This window comes from Artemia sp. Qi Xiang Cuo, chromosome 2 (assembly GCF_049724085.1).
Source record: "Artemia sp. Qi Xiang Cuo chromosome 2, ASM4972408v1, whole genome shotgun sequence".
NCBI classification, from domain to species: Eukaryota; Metazoa; Arthropoda; class Branchiopoda; order Anostraca; family Artemiidae; genus Artemia; species Artemia sp. Qi Xiang Cuo.
Genome location: NC_142795.1, coordinates 37842390 through 37864127, shown reverse-complemented (window position 1 = coordinate 37864127; position 21738 = coordinate 37842390). Strand labels below are relative to the sequence as shown.

Sequence of the window (21738 nt, the reverse complement as noted above, 5' to 3'; positions counted from 1 at the left end):
ACGCCCACCATTTCCCAGAATACATTCAATCGAAATTTTGAGATAGCCATTTTGTTAAACGTAGTTGAAAGGTCCGTAAATTATGTCTTTTAGGATTACAAACCCCCACAGTCCCCAGAGCAAAGGTTTAAATGTTTTCAATGAAAATTTTTTTAATATTTTCATTGTATATGAAAATCATGTTTTTAAAACAAAAAATTTCTTTTAGATATTTTCATTTTATAACTTTAAGAAATCAAAAATTAATTAAGATTTTAATGAATAAATATCAGCATATGAATATTAAACTAATAATGCGCATTTTTTTTCAGTAAATTTATTTGATTTTTTTCAGTAAAGTACAAATTATATTCAGGCGTTTAGAAAGCATAGGGTTTTAGAGCCCTACTCATATTATTTTCTTCTCGTTTTGAGTTCGACTCTGTTATTTATTTTAATTTCTGTTTATTTTGGGTTTCATTCATTTATTGCTATTGATTGGTTGAAGTTGTATGCTTGGTAGATTATTTGATTCTATTTTTGTTCATTTTTGGTTTAATGGAGTTCTTTACTTTTTTTGAAAAACTTATTTTATGGAAAAAGTTTTTTTAATTAATTTTTATCACAAGGTCGTGAATGAGGGTTGTAGCTATTTCCAATTTCTCTTAAGTTATCCCTGTATTTTCCTAACTTTGAAATTTTCTCAAGTGCTTATCCTTTGAAGCCTACGAATGTAAACTCCTTAATCGCTTGCCATTAATTTTTGGCTGACCAATAATAATAATAATACTTTATTTCTTACCCATCAATTTGACAAAAGGGATTACGGAGTACGGTGAGAAAGAAAAATGGTTATAATAGACAGAAACCACTTGACTAATCCTTGAACAATAATCCAATCTATGAATGGGCAATTTGAGTCAGTGCTAGTTCTTTGCCAAGCCGGGGTTTTTTGAACATTCCATACTTCACGCTGCATGTCCTCTACCTCCACATTTGGGACGTTTAATTGGACCTTTGTACGTTGCTGCTGCGCGACCCCGCACAACATACACACTTGTCACTTCAATTCATAGGTGGAAACCTTGTGTCCCAGACTTCGACACTTATAACACCGCAAAGGAGTAAAAATTTATTATGAAACTTTGAAATAGTCATAGCTGATTTTCACATCGCAGGAGATGGCCAATGCCAAGAAAGAGCTTGTAGAAAAACACAGCTTAAATGTTGTAGTAGCCTCAATGCAATTAGCAACTGCATTAGCCCCATATTTCTCACTGACGCATTTTGGAATACCTCTGGCTACGCCAATGTCAACAGCTTCTCTTTTGCGCTACATTCGCCCGACTGGAAATTGGTAACGATTTTTTCGGCACTCTTGGTTATTGCTTCTTGGTTGATCTGACACTGTTAATGAGTGAGTTATCTATTCCACTTGGATCTATCAATTCTTTCTTTGCTGTGAGGCAGTCCACGTTTGGAGGGCTAGTCATGACAACAGATTACAATTTCTTTTCGCTTTTGACATTCTCATTCTGTTACGTTTTACCGGGAAGTTAAGCGTAATGTCAAAGCGCACATAACCGATGCATTCAATTCACTAATGCATCCTCCTTATCATTTGACAGGATAGCTAATCTCCCTCTGGCTGTAACAAAGCATTGTCTTGCTTCTAAAATCTATGTTTTCTTGGAGAAATCGCAGATAATTACACACAAGTTGCTCTTCCGTTTGCTAAATTTTTCACCATTTGTAGCAATATTTTCATATTGATAAAAACGCAACAAACGGGTCAAATCGCACTTGTATATTTGCATTTCATTTACGCTAAGCCTTAAGTGAACACACTGAGATGATGCACAAACGACATTCAATGTGGTCTAATAAACATTTCTTTTGTCTTCAGCAATAAGTTTCTCCTTGCAGGATAATCCAATTATATTCAAGAACTAGTCCTTCACACTTCAAGGACTAGATAGAGGCAATGGTAAACCAATTTAAACGTTATTGTTTTAGACTTTAGGCCTTTGCTCCGATAAATATTTTAACAAAATATATACAAATAGTTTGCGCGTAGAACTAGCTCATGGATCCAGTGAGCAATGTAACTCAAACAATATCAAAACATAAAAATAGACAAATAATACGACGCAAGACATATTAGGCTTACAAAAATATAGACAGAAAAGGAAAGAGACAAAGAGAGAATCTGACAGACAATAACAAGGGTAAAAGAAAAACTAAATAACCACTAAGATTCAAAAGAAATAATGAAACGGTAATGATATCCACCTCTAATCCTATATTACCAACATATCTCACATGCAAATGCTGAAGTTTTGGATTGGTATAGGGTTCACATTAATTTAGGGATTGAAGGTGTCTTACGAAGTATCGAGAATACCGAATGTTCAGATTTATTCTTATTCTTTATTTGATTTTAACCAAAAATCGGATAAGCCATAGGCTTGTTTCGTTAAGCAAAACCAGAAACGTGAAATAGTGATAAAAATAGGGCAAGAGCTATCAATGTGAGCTGCCAACCATAGTGCATGCATTTGAATAAAGGCTCAAAAACAGAAAAGTGGTTAGCACTGGTGCCAGTGAGGTCAATTGGGGTGGAGGCAGGGGTTGCACCCACCCCCTAGGATTCTTTTGTCTTCTCGCTCAGATTTTTAACAATATTTCTTTTTTTGGGTGGGGGTTATTTAACTGAAAAATTGAAAGAAGAATACATTTTTTATTTATTTATATATATATATATATATATATATATATATATATATATATATATATATATATATATATAATTTACTGAAAAAATGTGCATTATTAGTTTAATATTCATATGCTGATATTTATTCCTCAAAACCTTAATTAATTTTTGATTTCTTAAAGTTATAAAAGTTATAAAATGAAAATATTTAAAATAATTTTTTTGTTTTAAAAACATGATTTTCATATAAAATGAAAACATTAAAATTTTTATTGAAAACATTTAAACCTTTGCTCTGGGGACTGGGGGGGTTTGTCATCCTAAAAGACATAATTGACAGACCTTTCAACTACGTTGAACAAAATGGGCATCTCAAAATTTTGATTGAATGTATTCTGGGAAATGGTGGGCGTGAGAGGGGATTTAGTTGTTCTTCCATCACTTTTGACTATTAAAAAGGGCACTAGCCCTTTAAATTTCCAATCAAATGAATCCTTTTTGATGTTTTTACAACAACGCTTTCTATTAAAACCTTATATGCCCCCAGGACATAACTTACAACCCTTACCCTGAGGTCTGTGGGAGGGTTGTCATCGAATGAGCCCTTTTTGAAGTTTCTACGACAACACTTTCTATAAAAACCTTATATGCCCCCAGGGCATAGCTTGCAACACTTGCCCTGTGGGTTGTGAGGGCGGGGGGTTGTCTTCCTCAAATATCTAACTTTCAGAACGTTAAACTACTTTGAACAATATTGTTATCTGAAAATTTTGGTTGTAAGTGTTTGGGGAAATTGGTGGGCGTGAGAGGGGGGTTAGTTGCCCTTCAATCACTTTCGACAATCAAAAATGGCATTAGCCCTTTCAGTTTCCAATCAAATGACCCCTTTTGGATGTTTTTACAACAACGCTTTTTATGAAAACCTTATATGCACCCTGGACATAACTTACAACCCTTACCCTGAGGTCTGTGGGAGGGTTGTCATCCTCAAACACCTAATTTCCAGAACTTTCAACTACGTTGAAAAAAATAGCTATCTCAAAATTTTGATTGGATGTGTTTGGGGAAATGATGGGCATAAGAGGGGGGTTAGTTGCCCTGCAATCCCTTGAATAGAAAGGGCACTAGCCCTATTAATTTTCAATCGAATGATTCCATTTGAAATTTCTACGACAACCCTTTATATAAAAACCTTATAAGCCTCCAGGGCATAACTTACAATCCTTGCCCTGAGGGCTGTAGGGTGTTGTCATCCTCAAAGACATAATTTCCAGAACTGTCAACTACGTTGAAAAAATGGCTATCTAAAAATTTTTATTGGATGTGTTTGGGGAAATGGTGGGTGTGACAGGAGGGTTGTTTGCCCTCCAATCAATTTCGACTTTTAGAAAGGACACTAGCCCTTTCAATTTCCAGTTCAGTGAGTCCTTTTTGAAGTTTCTACGACAATGATATCTACAAAAACCATATATTGCCCCAGGGCAAAACTTACTACCCTTGCCCTGAGGGGCGTGGGGGGGTTTGTCATCCTCAAAGACATAATTCCCAGAACTGCCAACCACGTTGAACAAAATGGCAATAACAAAATTTTGATTGGATGCCTTTGGGGAAATGGTGGGCATGAGAGGGAGGTTAGTTACCCTCCAACCACTTTTGCTTTTCACTAGTGCACAGAGCCGTTTCACTTTCTAATTAAGTAAACCCTTTTTGAAGTTTCTATAACGTCTCAGTCTGTCAGAACCTAATGTGACCACAGGGCACAGCTTACAAACTTTGCCCTGAGGTTTATGGGGGTGTATCATCCTTAAAGACTTAATTTCCAGATCTTTCAACTACGTTGAAAAAAATGGCTATCTAAAAGTTTTGATAGGATGTGTTTGGGGGAATGGTGGGGATGAAAGGGGGGTTAGTTACCCTCCAATCACTTTTTACTGTTAAAAAGGACACTGTCCCTTTCAATTTCTAATTGAATGCTACCTTTTTGAACTTTCTACGACAGCGCTTTTAATAAAACCTTATGTGCCTCTATGACATAACTTATCACCTTTGCCCTGAAGACTGTGGGGGGAGTTTTCTACTCAAAGATATAACTTACAAAACTTTTAACTGCGTTGAACAAAATGGCTATCTCAAAATTTTGATTGGATGCGTTTGGGGAAATGGTGAGCGTGAGAGGGGGGTCAGTTCCCCTCCAATCATTTTCGAATATAAAAAGGGGCACTAGCCCTTGGGATTTCCAATCGAATGAGCCCTTTTTGAGGTCTCTACGACAAAGCTTTCAATAAAGACCTTACATGCCCTCAGGGAATAACTTATAACCCTTGCCCTGAAGACTGTGGGGGGAGTGTCCTGCTCAAAGATAAAAATTTCCAGAACTTTCAACTGCGTTGAACGAAGTGGCTATCTAAAAATTTTTATTGGATGTGTTTGGGGAAATGGTGGGTGTGACAGGAGGGTTATTTGCCCTCCAATCACTTTCGACTTTTAGAAAGGGAACTAGCCCTTTCATTTTCCAGTTAAGTGAGTCCTTTTTGAAGTTTCTACAACAACGATATCTACAAAAACCATATATTGCCCCAGGGCAAAACTTACTACCCTTGCCCTGAGGGGCGTGAGGGGGTTTGTCATCCTCAAAGACATAATTCCCAGAACTGCCAACAACGCTGAACAAAATTGCAAAAACAAAATTTTGATTGGATGTGTTTGGAGAAATGGTGGGCTTGAGAGGGAGGTTAGTTACCCTCCAATCCCTTTCGATTATCAAAAAGTTCATTTTTGATTTCCAATCGAAAGAGCCCTTTTTCAGTTTTCTACGACCAAGCTTTCAATAAAGACCTTATATGCCCCAAGGGCATAACTTATAAACCTAGCCCTGAAGCCTGTGGGGGGAGTGTCCTGCTCAAAGATAAAGTTTCCAGAACTTTCAACTGCGTTGAAGAAAATGGCTATATCAAAATTTTGGTTGAATGTGTTTGAGGAAATGGTGGGCGTGGAAGGGGTGTTAGTTGCCCTCCAATCACTTTCAACAATTGAAAAGGGCACTAACCATTCCAATTTCCAATCGAATGAGCCCTTTTCGAAGTTTCTAAGACAACTCCTTCGATACAAAATGCCATGGTCTAGAAAAAAAAATACATTGTGCCAACATTATTCTTTACTTAGGCAGCGCTATTGCGCTGCCTATGAAATAGCTTTTTACAGCTTCTCCAAAGTGTTTGAGGTTTTACCAAGGTAAGGAGAGCTGCAGGCACCTGGTACACAGAAAATCTTCTAAACACCATTATAGTTTTTTCATTATCAAGTCTATAATTGCAATCCACATAATCTCTTCTCCAATTACTTTTCTGCCTTTATTTTCTATATTTTTATGTAAAGATTATCTAAGATCCTTTATATGAAAATTCCCTTTTGCAGTTACCAAAAAATAAAAAATTACACATTTTACTTCGAATCTGGACAAAACAAAAAGAAAAATACTTTGTCTTTCACCCTATTTGGAAATTGCTCAGTTTCGGTTTTCTTTTTTGTTCAATTAGTTCTTAATAGGATACAAAACTATTCAATGCTTTCAAGCAGAAACTGCTAATTACCTGGAATAAATAAGCATCTCCGAAAGCAGTGCTAAGACAAAAAACGAAGTCGCGTTTAGGATGTTCTGGTATTGGCTGAAGTATTGCACCATCTACTATGATCAAATGACGAGGGGCCGCTTCAACTCCACGTCCATCACGAGCATCACAAGGGTAGAACAACAGAGTTGTACCTTTAAGGCAAACCCAATAACCACGCCATCCTCTCTTGTGGGCAAGCTCTATTTGGTGTCTTTTCCTTATCAGCCACTTCTTAACACTAAGAAACCTGAAAAACGATTTGTTGTATTTTTATGTATTCTTCAGATATCAGCGAATATACTTGTTTTCTGGAGAAAAGTAAAGTCTTAATGCAGTACTTGGCATTTTCTTTAAAAAAGGGATGAAGTGTTCCACAGTATCTTTGAGATAGATTAAATTTACGTGTTAAGTGTTTTTTGTTTCCGATCCTGTCGAGTTTTCTCTCTGCCGGGAATTTAATATGTCGTTTAGACATGGTATTAATAATAAAACCTTGAACCTTAAAACAAAATAATGAAATATACACAATCATAACGACACAGTGGAAAATTTGAGGGGGGATATTTTTCCTAAATTTCTTCGAGATGGGTTTTCATGAATAATTCTTCAAATTCATATCCCAGGTGATTTTGATTATTCTTCGAATATATGCTCCAATAAAGATGACTAAATAATAAACAACTATAGCTTTTTTTTCACTGGATTTATTTTGAAGTCCTGAAACGAGCCCAACTTCTCTAATCTTTATTTTGAGTCTTTCTTCAACCAAGTGGACAATTAAAATAATGCTCCAATATCCATGATTACATCTTCGGTAACAATTTTGTTTTTAAACAGCTGTATGGAGAAACAGTGTTTTTTCGTACTCTGCATCAGTTTGTATGATAGTAGGCAAAACTTTTTTTTTCTATTTACATTTTTTTAACTGAAACATATGGTTTTGAGAAAATTTATTATTTTCCTATGATAGTTCATGTTAGGTTTCCATACCTGCAATATTTTGACAATGCCACACAAAGGTTGCCAGCATCCATAACGTTAGAATGGAGAACAAAAGCTGTAGAAAAAAGAATGATCATCGAAATCGCTGCAAGTTTCCTATTTTCTCGTCTAAGATCGGAACAAAAGCGGAGTCATTAAGCAACTTTTTCGTATCAAAGCGGAACTAGTTTTCTAGATGACAGAGCAATTGGGGAGCCTCAAAGTTGCTGAGACATATCCCATCGAGATTTAATGTGGCAACCATTCGTTAATTAATTGATGATATAAGACAGACCTTGGCTGTGAAGAATTTCCGTTGGAACAAAAATAAATCAAATAATTAGACGAAAGGAGGGTGCCCCCTACTAACAGAACTATTTTTGTCAAGAGACAGAGCAGTCACTTAACATAAACTGAAAGGAATAACATAATTGATCACCAAGACATGCATCAAAATAGATTAACTACAGAGTATGCGCAAACAAACGAAACGACTTATCTACTTAACAAGGACAATCTCAACCCTCTTAAGTGCTGAGGTCAGCTTTGGAGGGGGAAGGGTATAGTGGATGGAGAAAGCCCTTAAATACTGTGTGATACGAATGAACACCTCCATCGAACTAGCTGTCAAGCTGAGCGTTTAACATAGTGTTTGTAGTTATCTTTGTCTGATGTCAAAACTGTTACAGCACTATACAAAGGCCTTCAGTAAAAACAAAGAAAGACACAGGTTCTATCCTGAGAAGGGAAATGAAATACATTTTCATGGAAGGGAGTTAGAAAGGGGGGGGGGGGTATTTTTTAAAATAGAAAAATGTAATTTTTTAGTTGACTCGTGTAATTTAAAAAATATATTTTTTAGGGGACCACGCTACCCCGCCTGTGCATCTTTGCTAGCTTTGTTAATAAACAAAATTCTTATAGATTTATTATACTTGCTGTAGATGGCTAAACGTGTCAACGTGGTGATTTTAAAAATAATGCGCATTAAATTTAATGATTCACAATGACATCAATACATGAAAATCTAGGGGTCAGGTGTCAAAATGTAGTTTTCAAACTTTCGGATGAAAGGAAAAAATATAAATTTTTTTACTTTTAAAACTTTAATCAATCAAATAATATTAAGATTTTGATTACTAAATATCATTATATGTATATTAAACTGACAATACACATTCATCTGTATTTTTTTCAGTCAAGTGCAAATTATGTTCTGGCCTTGGGAAGGCATAGAGGTTTTGAGCCCAACTTGTGTTAATTTCTGCTTGTTTTGAGTTTGATTTGGTTATTTATTGTAATTTCTGTTCATTTTGAGTTTCATCTATTTATCGATGCTGATTTGTGGTAGTTTCTCCCTTAGTAGATTATTTGATTTTATTTTTGCTCATTTTTTGTTTAATGGAGTTGTTTACTTTTCTTTGAAAAACTCATTTTGTGGAAAAAATTTTTAAATTAATTTCTATTCGTTTCATATTGACATAGTCTTTTCAGAGAAAAAGAAAATAATACTTTAAATCTTTTCGTTTTTTTTAAAGATTTATAGTTTGGCCTGCTCTTTGTATGCTGGAGAAAAAAAATTCAGCAATTTTTAACAACATACACCCTCTTAAAAATCTGGACACAAATAAAAGTGTTTAATTTAGTTTCATACCTCTTCTAGTTGACCTGAAGTAGAAAACTTGATACCATTCGAAAAAATCTGTATACTTTCTCTGATAGCTTGGATAAACTTACGCTATTTTGATTTGGTTAAATTTTAAGAGCAGAAGCAGCCCCAAAAGTTTGAACATAAAACCCTCAGTCGTTCTTGGGATACTGCTGAGATGCCTTATTGGGAATTAGCATTAACACAGTGCATTTTGATTTAATCTAATGGCAACATTTAGTTTTTAAAAATAAAGTCAAATGGGAGGGTGGGCGTGGGAGTGGAATTAGTTTTCCTCCAATCACTTTCGACTATTAAAAAGGGCATCAGCCCTTTCTATTTTCAATCGAATGAGCCCTTTTCGAAGTTCCTACGACAACTCCTTCGATACAAAGTGCCCTGGTCTAAACAACAACAACAACAACAAAAAAATAATACATTATACCCACATCAATCTTTACTATAGAAATGTCAAGCCGTCCAATCACTTTCGACTATTAAAAAGGGCACTAGGACTTTCGATTACCAATCAAACCAGCCCTTTTTGAGTTTCTACGACAACACTTCCTATAAACACCTTAAATGCCCCCAGGGCATAAATTACAACTCTTACCCTAAGGGCAGTGAGGGTGGTTGTCATCCTCTAAGACCTAAGTTCCGGAACTTTCAACTACGTTAAATAAAATGGCTATCTCAAAATTTTGATTGAATGTGTCTGGGAAAATGGTGGGCGTGAGAGGGACGTTAGTCTCTCTCCAATAACATTCAATTATTAAAAAAGGCACTAGCCCTTTTAATTTCCAATCGAATGAGCTCTTTTGAAGTTTCTATGACAACGCTTTCAATAAAAACCTTATATACCCCCAGGGAATAACTTACAACCCTTGCCCTGAGGGCTGGGGGAGGGGGTTTGTCATCCTCACAGACCTAATTTCCAGAACTTTCTACTACGTTGAACAAACTGGCTATCTGAAAATTTTGACTGGATGTGTTTGGGGGAATGGTAGGCGTGAGATATGGGTTAGTTACCCTCCAATCACTTTCAACTATTAAAAAGGGCACTAGCCCTCTCAATTTTCAATTGAATGAGCCCTTTTGGATGTTTTTACAACATCAATTTCAATAAAAACCTTATATGCCCCCAGGGCATAACTTAAAACCTGAGGGTTGGGGGGGGGGGGGTAGTCATCCATAAACACTTAATTTCCAAAACTTTAATTTACGTTGAATAAAATGGTGATATAAACATTTTGATTTGAGGTTATGGGTTAAATGGTTGGCGTTAGAGGATGGTTAGTTGTCCACAATTTATTTTTTACTATAAAAAACGGCATTAGAACTTTGAACTTCCAATCGAATGAGCTTCTATGACAAACATTTCAATAAAAACCTTATATGCCCCAAGGGCATAACTTATAACCCTTGCCCTGAAGACTGTGGAGGGAGTGTCCTTCTCAAAGGTATAATATCCTGAACTTTAAACTGCGTAGAACAAAATGGCTATCTAAAAATTCTGATTGGACATGTTTAGAGAAATGGTGGGCGTGGAAGGAGTGTTAGTTGCCTTCCAATCAATTCTGACTTTTAAAAAGGGTACTAGCCATTTCAATTTCCAATCGAATTAGCCCTTTTTGAAGTTTCTACGACGAAGAGTTCAGTAAGAACCTTATATACCCCCAGGCTACAACATACACTTCGGGACATAGTACCTGTGCCAGAGTATCTTTCTCAAAAACATACTTTCTATCTGGAAATCAAAAATACTGTAAAACAAAGATGCAAACACGACTTGATTAGATGTGTTTGGGGGAATGTTGGGCGAGAGAGGGGGGCAAGTTTCCTTCAAATCACTTTCGACTATTAAAAAGGGCACTAACCCTTTGCATTTCCAAAAGACTGAGCCCTTTTTCTAGTTTCTACGACAAAGATTTCAATAAAAACTTATATGCCCCCAGGGCATAACTTATAACCCTTGCTCTGAAGACTGTGAGGAGACTGTCCTGCTCAAATGTATAATTTCCTGAACTTTAACTGCGTGGAACAAAATTGCTATTTCAAAATTTTGATTGGATGTGTTTGGGGAAATGGTGGGCGAGGAAGGGGTGTTAGTTACCTTCCAATTACTTTCGACTATTAAACAGGGCACAAGCCACTTCAATTTGGAATCGAATGAGCCCTTTTTGAAGTTTCTACGACAACGCTTTCTATAAAAACTTTATATCCCCCCAGGGCATAAATTACAATCCTTGTCCTGAGGGCTGGGAGGGGTTGTCATCCTCAAAGACCTAATTTCCAGAATTTTAAACTACGTTGAACAAAATGGCTATCTCAAAATTTTGATTGGATGTGTTTGGGGAAAAGGTGGGCGTGAGAGGGGGGTTAGTTACCGTCCAATCACTTTCAACTATTGAAAAGGGCACTAGCCCTTTGAGTTTCCAATTAAATGAGCCTTTTTGGAAGTGTCTATGACAACGCCTTCTATAAAAACCTTTTATGTCCCCAGGGCATAGCTTACAACCCTTGAGGGTTGTGGGGGAGTGTCCTCCTCAAAAACATATTTTCTATCTGGAAATCAACCACGCTGAACAAATTTGCTATCTCAAAATTTTGATTGGATGTGTTTGGGGGAATGATGGGCGTGGGGGAGGGCTAGTTGCCCTCTGATCACTTTCGACTATCAAACCGGGCACTGGCCCTTATAATTTCTAATCGAATGAGTCTTTTTTCAGGTTTATACGAAAACGCCTTCTATAAAAGCCTTATGTGCCCCTAGGGTACAGTTCGAATTATTTGCCCCGAGAGCTTAAGGGGAGTGTCCTCCTCATAAACATGTTTTCTATGTGGAAATCAACTATGTTGAGCAAAATGGCTGTCCCAAAATTCTGATTGGATGTGTTTGGGGGAATGATGGGCGCGAAGGGGGGGGGCTAGTTGCCCTTCGATCACTTTCGACTATTAAAACGGGCACTAGCCCTTTGAATTTCCAATCGAATGAGCCTTTCTTGAAGTTTCTACGACAACGCCTTCTATAAAAACCTTATATGCCCCCAGGGCATAGCTTAAAACCCTCGCCCCGAGGGTTGTAGGGGAGTCTCCTGCTCAAAAGCATATTTTCTATGTGGAAATCAGCTACCCTGGACAAAATGGCTATCTCAAAATTTTGATTGGATGTGTTTGGGGGAATGATGGGCGCAAGAGGGGGGGGGCTAGTTGCCCTCTGATCACTTTCGACTATTAAAACGGGCACTAGCCCTTTGAATTTCCAATCGAATGAGCCTTTTTTGAAGTTTCTACTACAACGCCTTCTATTAAAACCTTATATGCCCCCGGGCATAACTTAAAACCCTTGCCGCGAGAGTTGTGGGGGAGTGTCCTCCTCAAAAATATATTTTCTATTTGGAAATAAACTGCTCTGAACAAAATGGCTATCTCAAGATTTTGATTGGTCGTATTTGGGGGAATGATGGGCGTGGGGGGGGGGGGCTAGTTGCCCTCCAATCACTTTCGACTATTAAAACGGGCAGTCACCCTTTTAATTTCCAATTGAATGAGCATTTTTTGAAGTTTCTACGACAACACCTTCAATAAAAACCTTATATGCCCTCAGGGCATAACTTAAAACCCTTGCCCCGAGGGTTGTGGGGGAGTGTCCTCTTCAAAAATACATGTTCTATATGGAAATCAACTATGCTGAACGAAATGGCTATCTCAAAATTTGGATTGGCTGTGTTTGGGGGAAGGACAAGCGTGGAGGGGGCTAGTTGCCCGCCAATCCCTTTCGACTATTTAAAAGGGTACTCGCCACTCTAATTACCAATCGAATGAGCCCTTTTCGAACTTTCTACGACAACTCCTTCGATACGAAGTGCCCGTGTATGGAGAAAAAAAAACAAAAACAAAAAAAACAACACATTGTGCCCACATCGTTCTTTACTTAGGCATTGCTAGCGCGCTGCCTATGATCATTTTAAAAGTGCCCTCTTTATGGAAGTAAACTGTGACTTCATTATACTTATATACACTAGAAATTACCCAATATAACCAAGACTGGAGTGCTACCTGTTGTTTATAAGCCACCTTATGTTCAGAGCAATTTCTGGTGGTTTTGAATTTTAGGATTCCTCTTTGCTTCCATTGAAAAAAAGAAACTAGGGTCCCTTCTTTTTCATTTTCCTTCTCAAAGAACTTAGTATACCCAGGGGGCACCGATTCAAAAAAATGTAGAATAGCGGGGGCAAAGATTTTTTTAATCTTTTCTAAAAGAAGATATAAAAAAATCGTAATCTAGGAGGTGGTAGCAACTTTGCTTTCTTTTTTTCTGATTTTCGAAAAATAAATTTGTCTGATTTTCCAAAAAAAAAAGGGGGAAACACCCCCTAGAATTCATAGTATTTTAATGAAAATCACACGATCAGATTCAGCATATAAAAGAACCCTACTATATGAAGTTTCAAGCTCCTATCTGCAAAAATGAGGAATATTGTAATTTTTGCCAGAACAAAGATCGTATCGACCCAGTGGGCCTAAAACTGTTGAAGAAGGGTCATTATAGCAGAAATGAAAAGTTCAGTGCCATTTTTAAATGACCAAAACAATTGGAGGGCAACTAGGCCCCCTCCCAGGCCACTTTTTTCCCAAAATCGTCCGATCAAAATTTTGAAATAGCTATTTTGTTTAGCATAGTTGAAAGGCAAAATAACTATGTCTTTGGGGATAACCTGACCTCCACAGCCCCTGGGGAAAGGTATTTAAATTATAAAATGAGTCCATTGTTTATGTATAGTATTTGTTATTTGGAAGTATGCATACACATTTAGGGTGGGGAGGGGCGGACAAATTGTCTGCTGGGGGGGGGGATTTTGCACGGGGAACATTTTCTATGGAGAGGGAAGTTTCCAGGGGGTTTCAGAGGAAATTTTACACTGGGGGAATTTACCAGAATTCCTATACGGAATTTCTTTATGTCTTGCTTTCTCTTTATCGATTCAATTTTACGTGTGGAGATGTTAACGCTCATTGTCCTGGGTAAATTTTCGCCAGGATTGAATCGTCCAGAGGATATTTCCGCGGGGGGGGGGTATTTTTTCGTGGAATGGAGCCAGATATACTGGCCTTGTTTAAAAAACAGTCAGATATTAAATTAAAAAAAAATAACTGAAAGTAAGGAGTAACATTAAAACTTAAAACGAACAGAAATTATTACGTATACGAGGGGGGTTGCCCCCTCCTCAACACCTCACTCTTTGCGCTGAAGTTTAAACTGTGTCCCAATTCTTTAAAACGACTCCTGAAGCACAAGGTTTTTTTTAATTAGAACAATAAGTAACTTTTTTTTAAGTACCAAAAAACTTTAGCATAAAGAGCGATGTGTCAAGGAGGGGGCCCCCCTCCCCCCCCCCCTCATACGGAACAATTTCTTTTCGTTTGAAGTTTCAATGTTGCTCCTTGCTTTCAATTGAAAAAAATAGTTTTTTTATTTAATTAAATTTACAAATCGAAGCGTCATGCTCTTAACCTGGATTACTTCCTGAAGTTCTTTTGCTTTTTCCGATCGCAAATCTGTATTTTTGTTATAGCACGCTTCTTTTACTATATCTTGGACCGGTCTTGACATCGACCCCCGTATCAAATGTTATCAAATCGATGAATCAGCTTTTTGTGTTATTATTTTATGATTCACAGAGCATGTTCTTAAAAAATTTGTAGCTGTTTGAAAAAATTTTTCGGCGGCTCTAAAATTTTAAGGTCCAAAGAAATTCTGTGTGCAAGAGGAGCGTTAGAGTTTATTTTAATCCAGATTTGAACAAAAAATAATTTTCGAACCTATACCTAATACTCAAATTTAAGACCGACTTTTACGACAGACTTAAGATTCTCGTCTTCTTTTTAAGTCACTCTTGGTCCTTACTTCCAAACTAAATTCAATATTTAGACGAACTTACAAACACAGAAGAATCACTCTCTTTAAACTGAAAATAAAAATTGTCTGGTTTGCACAAAACTATATAATTCGTTTTACTTAATGAATATATATTCAAAAAAAGGGATGTATCCCAGCAGGACCTGACAGGCGAAAAGATTTGAGGGGCTTCAACATTAGATCTTATTATCCCGTTAAATAATTCTGGAGCTCTTCATCATAGTGAAGAAAATCAGTCAAGTATTTAAGAACAGAAACGACAATTACGAGGACGCTTTGATAAAATTAGAAAAAAAGGAGGTATCTACTCAACCTAAAATCCAAGCCTCTTCCTACCTACCAAAAATTACTCGCTTCACTTTTAACGTCTTTTACCATCAACGTAAGTTAGATATAAGAGTGAGTTTTGATTTTTAATCTGTTTTGTTTAAGTTTAAACCAAATACTATATTGTGTATTTTCTAGCACATAGGTCACACGTCCACTATCACCCTCCCCAAAGTCGACACTAACATCAAAAGGACTTCAAATGGAGTCATTCCGGTTACACCAAAGGCATGGATACAGACACAAAACTGAAGATAGGGATGAAGGTTAAGGAGACAAGGATAGAGATACTAGACTTTGCAAACTTTGCAAACTGAGAATCTTGCCAGGGCTGTCACGAGAATTTTGCCAGGAATGGGAATGTGACGAAACATGCGCTTGAAATCCTATGGGAAAAGGGAGGGCGTGTCCTTAAAATCCTTAAAATCCAAAGTTTAGAGATACTAAACTTTGCAAACTGGCATACAGTGGACAACCCCTTAAAAATACTACCCAAGTAAACAACAGAGTACAAAATTGTCCTATTCCAAAAAACGAATGTTCCTACTGTCAGTAACTAACGGCAACATAGACGTCATTGGAATACTTTCTCTAGGCAACAAAGCCTACGATAGAGGTCTAAGTAACTTTTACTGAAATAAATCTCAAACTGAAATGGATTCGAATCAGAGATTATGTAAAGGCCAAATAGACATTCATTAGGACTTCTTTGTTAGCATCTTTGGAAAAAAAATATATGGACAAAGTTTGACGAAAGAAAGAAATGACCGACAATAACCTACTCTATGCACAAAAAAACGTGAATAAACGCAATTTAAGTGACAAATATACTTGAAAAATTGAAAGTTATAAGCCAGAGTAATAATTTATTTTTGCATAGTGCTAAATACACTTTGTCAAAAAAAAATTCAGCAGACAAGTAGAAAAACTGAGTCTTAACTGAAAGGCTTAAAAGAGACAATAGTGGTTCACAAAATTAGGCCTGAACAACAAAGTTCGACTAACATTAATGCAAAACACAAATCAATTTCTTTTATAGGCCTATACTGTAATTGAGGAAAACCACACGATGAAAACCACAGGAAGGAGGGTTGCCACCAAGTGAAAAATATAAATAACTAGATTCTTGAAAAATATATCACTAAATGGACAAAAAAAAATTACTAGATTCGGTAGAAAATCACTAACTTTGCAACAAAATCACTAAAATTATAATTAACCACTTCAACAGATAACGTGCTTTTGCATATTAAATAGGTTTTAGTAGCTTTTTAGGCTCTTAACACTACTTAATCAATATAAATAACTTGTTTCTTAATTATGTTCAACACAGGACACCAATAGGGAGGTAGTACAATTATCCCCCTAGATTTTGAAAAATATCTTTACTTTGGTGTTTCATTTTTTTCTAAGCAAAACTCCTCCCTACATTTTGAAAAATACTTTTTTTGTACCGTTATGAAAATAATCAGAAATTTTTTTTGCCCCATTGCTTGCATTTTCCGGAATTGACACCGTCTGCTTATCTCCCCCACCTGTGAATGTTGGCTGGGATAGCGGTGGTTGAGCCAAAATATTTACTTTTTCTCTTTAAAATTTGTCCTTGTTATTCAAAACCCCATTTTTTCCTATGCATTTAGAAACCATTTTCTTTTTGCTCTAGTTGAACTAGTATAATTACCAGAGTAATAGCGAGGGTTTTGAAAAACATTAACGAAATTGATAAGAAAATAAATTATATATCTTTACCTTTTTGTCTCAGTTTTATCATGAAACAAACAAAAGAATTATAAAAAAAAAATATTAAAGTTGCTTTCAAACCCAAAATGACTATAACATCTTTAGTAAATTGAGGCAAAGATGTAGGCTAATTCCAAAAAAGACATACAAAGTGGCGTATATAAAATACCTTATTCTCGTGGAAAATACTATGTTGGCAAAACCCAACAAAATTTAAAAATAAAATCTAGCATCAAAAAATTGCAATAAATTATTCCTTAAAGTACAACTAAAAGAAAAAAAAAATCAGAAACTTCCGATAGCAGTGTTGTGGAACGTGTGTTTGATCTTACAAACTATTAAATAAAAAAAAAAGTTTTTTTAAACTAAAAGTAAGGAGCGACATTAAAACTAAAAACGAACATAAATTATTCCGTATATGAAAGGGGCTGTCCCCACCTCAACGCCTCGCTCTTTACGCTAGAGTTGTTTATTGTTTAAAAAAATAAAATTCTGAGATAGAGTCAAACTTTAGCGTAAAGAGCGAAGCGTTGAGAAGGGGACAGCCCCTTTCATATACGGAATAGTTTCTGTTCGTTTTAAGTTTTAATGTCGCTCCTTACTTTCAGTTTAAAAAACTTGTTTTTTTTATTTAATTTCTGATCGTTTTTTAGTTAATGCAGCTTTTGGCTCACCGTCATTGAATAAGTAAACAAAATTTGCATATAAATTTTACTTTTCTTTTGCTAAATGGCTGTCTCTAAATTTGTTTATAACTTAGTTTACAAATTAACTTACGTAACGAACTGCTACATTCGTATATTTTTCTTTTGGCAAAAATACAAAGTTGCAGAATTTTACAGATATGACCTTGAAAACTATGTTATAAAGTTTTCTGATACGCTGAATCTGACGGTGTGATTTTCATTAAATTTCTTTAACTTATAGGGGATGTTTCCCCCCTCTTTAAAAAATCAGGTAAATTTTCTCAGGCTCGTAGCCTTTGATGAGTAATACTAAACTTAATAAAAGTTTATATATTTAGAATCAGCATTATAAGCCCATTCTCTTGATACATTTATTGACATCAAAATTCCGTTTTTAAAAGTTTCGATTACTATTCAGCCGTATCGCTTGTATTTTTATTATTGTTTTATTTTTATTATTACGTATATTATGTTTAAGAGGTAATTACTTGGCAAAAAAAAAAAAAAAAAAAAAAAAAAAAAAAAAAAAAAAAAAAAACCTATCGTCCTAATCCAGCAATTGAGACAAATGTGCACTTGAACGAGGCTTTTACCTTACCCATCTATCCAACTACCTAGGACCAAACAGTATACCCGAACCATCAACCAAATAGAAATGTCCAAGTCCATGCAAAGTCGTCATCAATAAATGTAAGTCGTTGTAAATTTACAAGCAAAAACACCTTAAATCTAGCAAAATATTTCCAAGTAGAACCTTCCATTTAGGGCTCATCAGAAGAAATACCACCTGCATTAACAGGTTTCGAGGCTTTACTTTCTTTACCCGGCACGGTGGAGCCTCTACCATAAGATCTATATGGTAACCCTATGTCAGGTAAAACCTGTGAAATACATGCATACTAGTCAAGCTATTAAAAATTACATACAAAAAGTGTTTCAATGTTTCCCTAATAACATCCCAGAGGTCACTGACAGAGACCATTCTGGTACAAATGAAGACATGTCCAGATGTATCTTTTATTGGTATCTGGAACCAATTACAAATTTAAAGATCCTCAAGCTTGTTTGAAAACCACTACAAACTCAAACTTCAAAAAAAGAAAAGCGCACGAGAAATTATAAGAAAATATCATTAAGTATTTCTTTATAATTTTTTTTATATTTACTTACAAGTTCATGACACATAAAACTAAATTTTTTGAATTGCCAACTAATTTTTTTGGCAGAAAAACCTCTTAAGATCAGTTTTTTGCTCAGCTTTTTACATCTATTTTTAAAATCTGTGTAATTACTGCATATTTTTGCATAACTAAATAATTGGGAATAATAAGCCGAATAAGTAATATTTGAATGTCTTTCAAGGAATGTAAAATTAATTACTTCAAAATTAAAATCATCCGTTTTATTATATAATTTAAAAACTAATTTATTATTATTTGAAATATTAATATTTAAATCTAAGGAATGGTCGGAGCGTCCCATCCCATAGCTAGGCTCAAGAATTAACTCTTGTGGATAAATATTTTTTGAAATCTCAATAAACTCTGCATAATTTATTACTAAGAGATCGTCCAGATATCTTTTATTATTTGAAAGGTTATATTTTACATTGCTTGGGTTATTTTTATTTATCGTATATTCGTATTCTAATTGACTTAAAAAAAGGTCTGCTATGAATGGACTCGCATTCCCACCCATAGGAATACCTACAGTTTGTTTATATAAATTCCCATTGAATCTTATAAATGTATTAAATAAAACAAAATTCAATAGATTACATACCATATTCAAGTTATAGCATCTTGAGTTAAAAGTACTTCTAAAGAAATTCGTCCATCGGGCTTTTTTATTAAAAGTATCAATTTTCAGAAATAAGATATTAGACAAAAGAAAAGATTTCTTTATCACCATTTTGAATTTTTCGAATACTAAATTTAGTGTCAAATTTGTATACAGAGTAGTAAAATCAAATGAATCGACTCTTTTAGCTGAAACATTCGCCAAAGAATCTATCACTTGTAACGAGTTATTAACACTCGTTACAAGTGTTATTCGTTTACATTCGTACTCGTTACAATATGTTATTACGTATATAAGGGGGTTCTCCCCTTAGTCAATACCACGCTCTTTACGTTAAAAGTTAAAAAATTTGTTTAATTCAAAAACCCCTGAATCACAAAGGCTGTTTAATTAGAATAAAAAAAAACTGTAGTGCCTTTTAAAGCACTAAAAAAAACTGTAGCGTAAAGAGCGAGGTATTGACTTGGGGGAGAACTCCCTCATATACGTAATAATTTCTGTTCGTTTTAAGTTCTAATGTTGCTTCTTACTTTCAGTTGAAAAAACCTGTTTTTTTAATTTAATTTCTGATCGTTTTTCAAATAATGCTTGGAAATCCGGTGCGCCCTTTATAGAACTTACCCTCCCCCCAAGAAACATCCTCCCCAGCCCGATTCTCCTTAGTAACCCCCTCTTCCAGCCCCCCCCCCACCATAAAAAAATCCTTCCTGAAAATGTCTGTAATACCCAATAACCAATACAATATGTAAGCAATGGGCAAAGTTTATAACTTGCAGCCCTTCCCCTGGGAGCTTTGGGGGATTAAGTCATCCTAAAAGATATATTTATTAAATTTTCGACTATGCTGAACAAAATGGCTATCTCAAAATTTTAATTGGATGACTTTGAAAAAAAAATGAGCGTGAGAGGGGGCCTAGTTGCCCTCCATTTTTTTGTCACTTAAAAAGGGCACTAGAACTTATAATTTTCGTTCCAATGAGCCCTCCTACGATATTCTAGGACCACTGGGTCAATACGATTACCCCTGGGGAAAAGAAAGAAAAAAAAATAAAATAAACACGCATCTGTGATCTTTCTTCTGGCAAAAAATGGAAAATTCCACATTTTTGTAGATAGGAGCTTGAAACCTCTACAGTAGGGTTTTCTGATACGCTGAATATGATGGTGTGATTTTCATCAAGGTTCTATAGCTGTCCGGGGGTCTTTCCCCCTTTTTCGAATATCAGCCAAATTTTTTTATGCGCGTACATTTTGATGAGGACTAACCTAGATGAAAATTATATATTTGAAATCAGAATTAAAATCTGATTCTTTTGATGCATCTATTGGTATCAAAATTCCGTTTTTCAGAGTTTCGGTTACCATTGAGCCGGGTCGCTCCTTACTTACAGTTCGTTACCACGAACTGTTTGAAAATGTTATGTTTGATGAAGCAAAATTTTTTCAAAATTGTGTTAGGCTATTACAGAGTCATTGCGAAAATATATAAATTAAATAAAACAAATTACGTATAAAGGAATTAGTACATATAGAGACTGAATAAGAATATGAATAGTGATTAAATTAAATTTATAAATTATTATTAAATTTATAGATTAAGTTTAATAGAAAAAACACGCTAAAACTTTATACTTTTAATAGTAAGGAAGATCAAGAAATTTGGAAGATTCGCCTCATATAAGTTTGACCTTAAAATATAAGATAAAATAAACTTTGAGCAAGTCAATAATTTTGTTTAGCAACGCAGATAATTAATTAAATTTATCATACACAATAGTTTCTTGATCTGTAGTTTGTTTTTGATTAATTTAACCTAGGGCATAGGTAAGATTTTAAAATAAAAATACTCTTTCATTTTCCTAGACTCCCATATCAGAAGATTAACTCATACATATATGAACAATAGTATAGAATATATAACAGATATCATGGCGTGTGCCTTATGTATTGTTACATGTTTGGACTTTGTTTAAATTTTAGTTTCCTTTCGTCATTAATTTTGTTTTTTAGTATAGTAGTTGTTTGTTTTCTTAGTTTTTTTTATTTTTTTATTTAAGCTAGCTTTTTTCGACTTTCATAAAGGCTTCCAGGTGGGAAGACGAAATATTTGCACTTTTAATATCATTTTTGTGTTAAAGCGTTTTTATTTTTAACTGTCTTAACAAATTCTAACCGTTATTGGTAGATTTTCTTTTCAATTGAATATAGAAATGATATTAACATATTGACGGATTGAGGAAAGGGAGCCTTCTTAACTAAGCAAAGGAAAAAACATTACAATGGGTCTAGCTAAGTATACAATATGTTAACGACTATATGTCAAAGCTGTA

General features: G+C 35.2%; 1 protein-coding gene across 1 annotated transcript in view; it reads right to left on the bottom strand.

Annotated features, from left to right (window-relative positions):
* Positions 1-21738, bottom strand: part of sif (guanine nucleotide exchange factor still life) — a 285383-nt gene that overhangs the window by 158017 nt on the left and 105628 nt on the right. The window contains exon 10 of the mRNA XM_089106536.1: positions 6286-6553. Within this exon, the coding sequence (XP_088962662.1) occupies positions 6286-6553 (268 nt within the window). The remainder of the gene's footprint in view (positions 1-6285; positions 6554-21738) is intronic.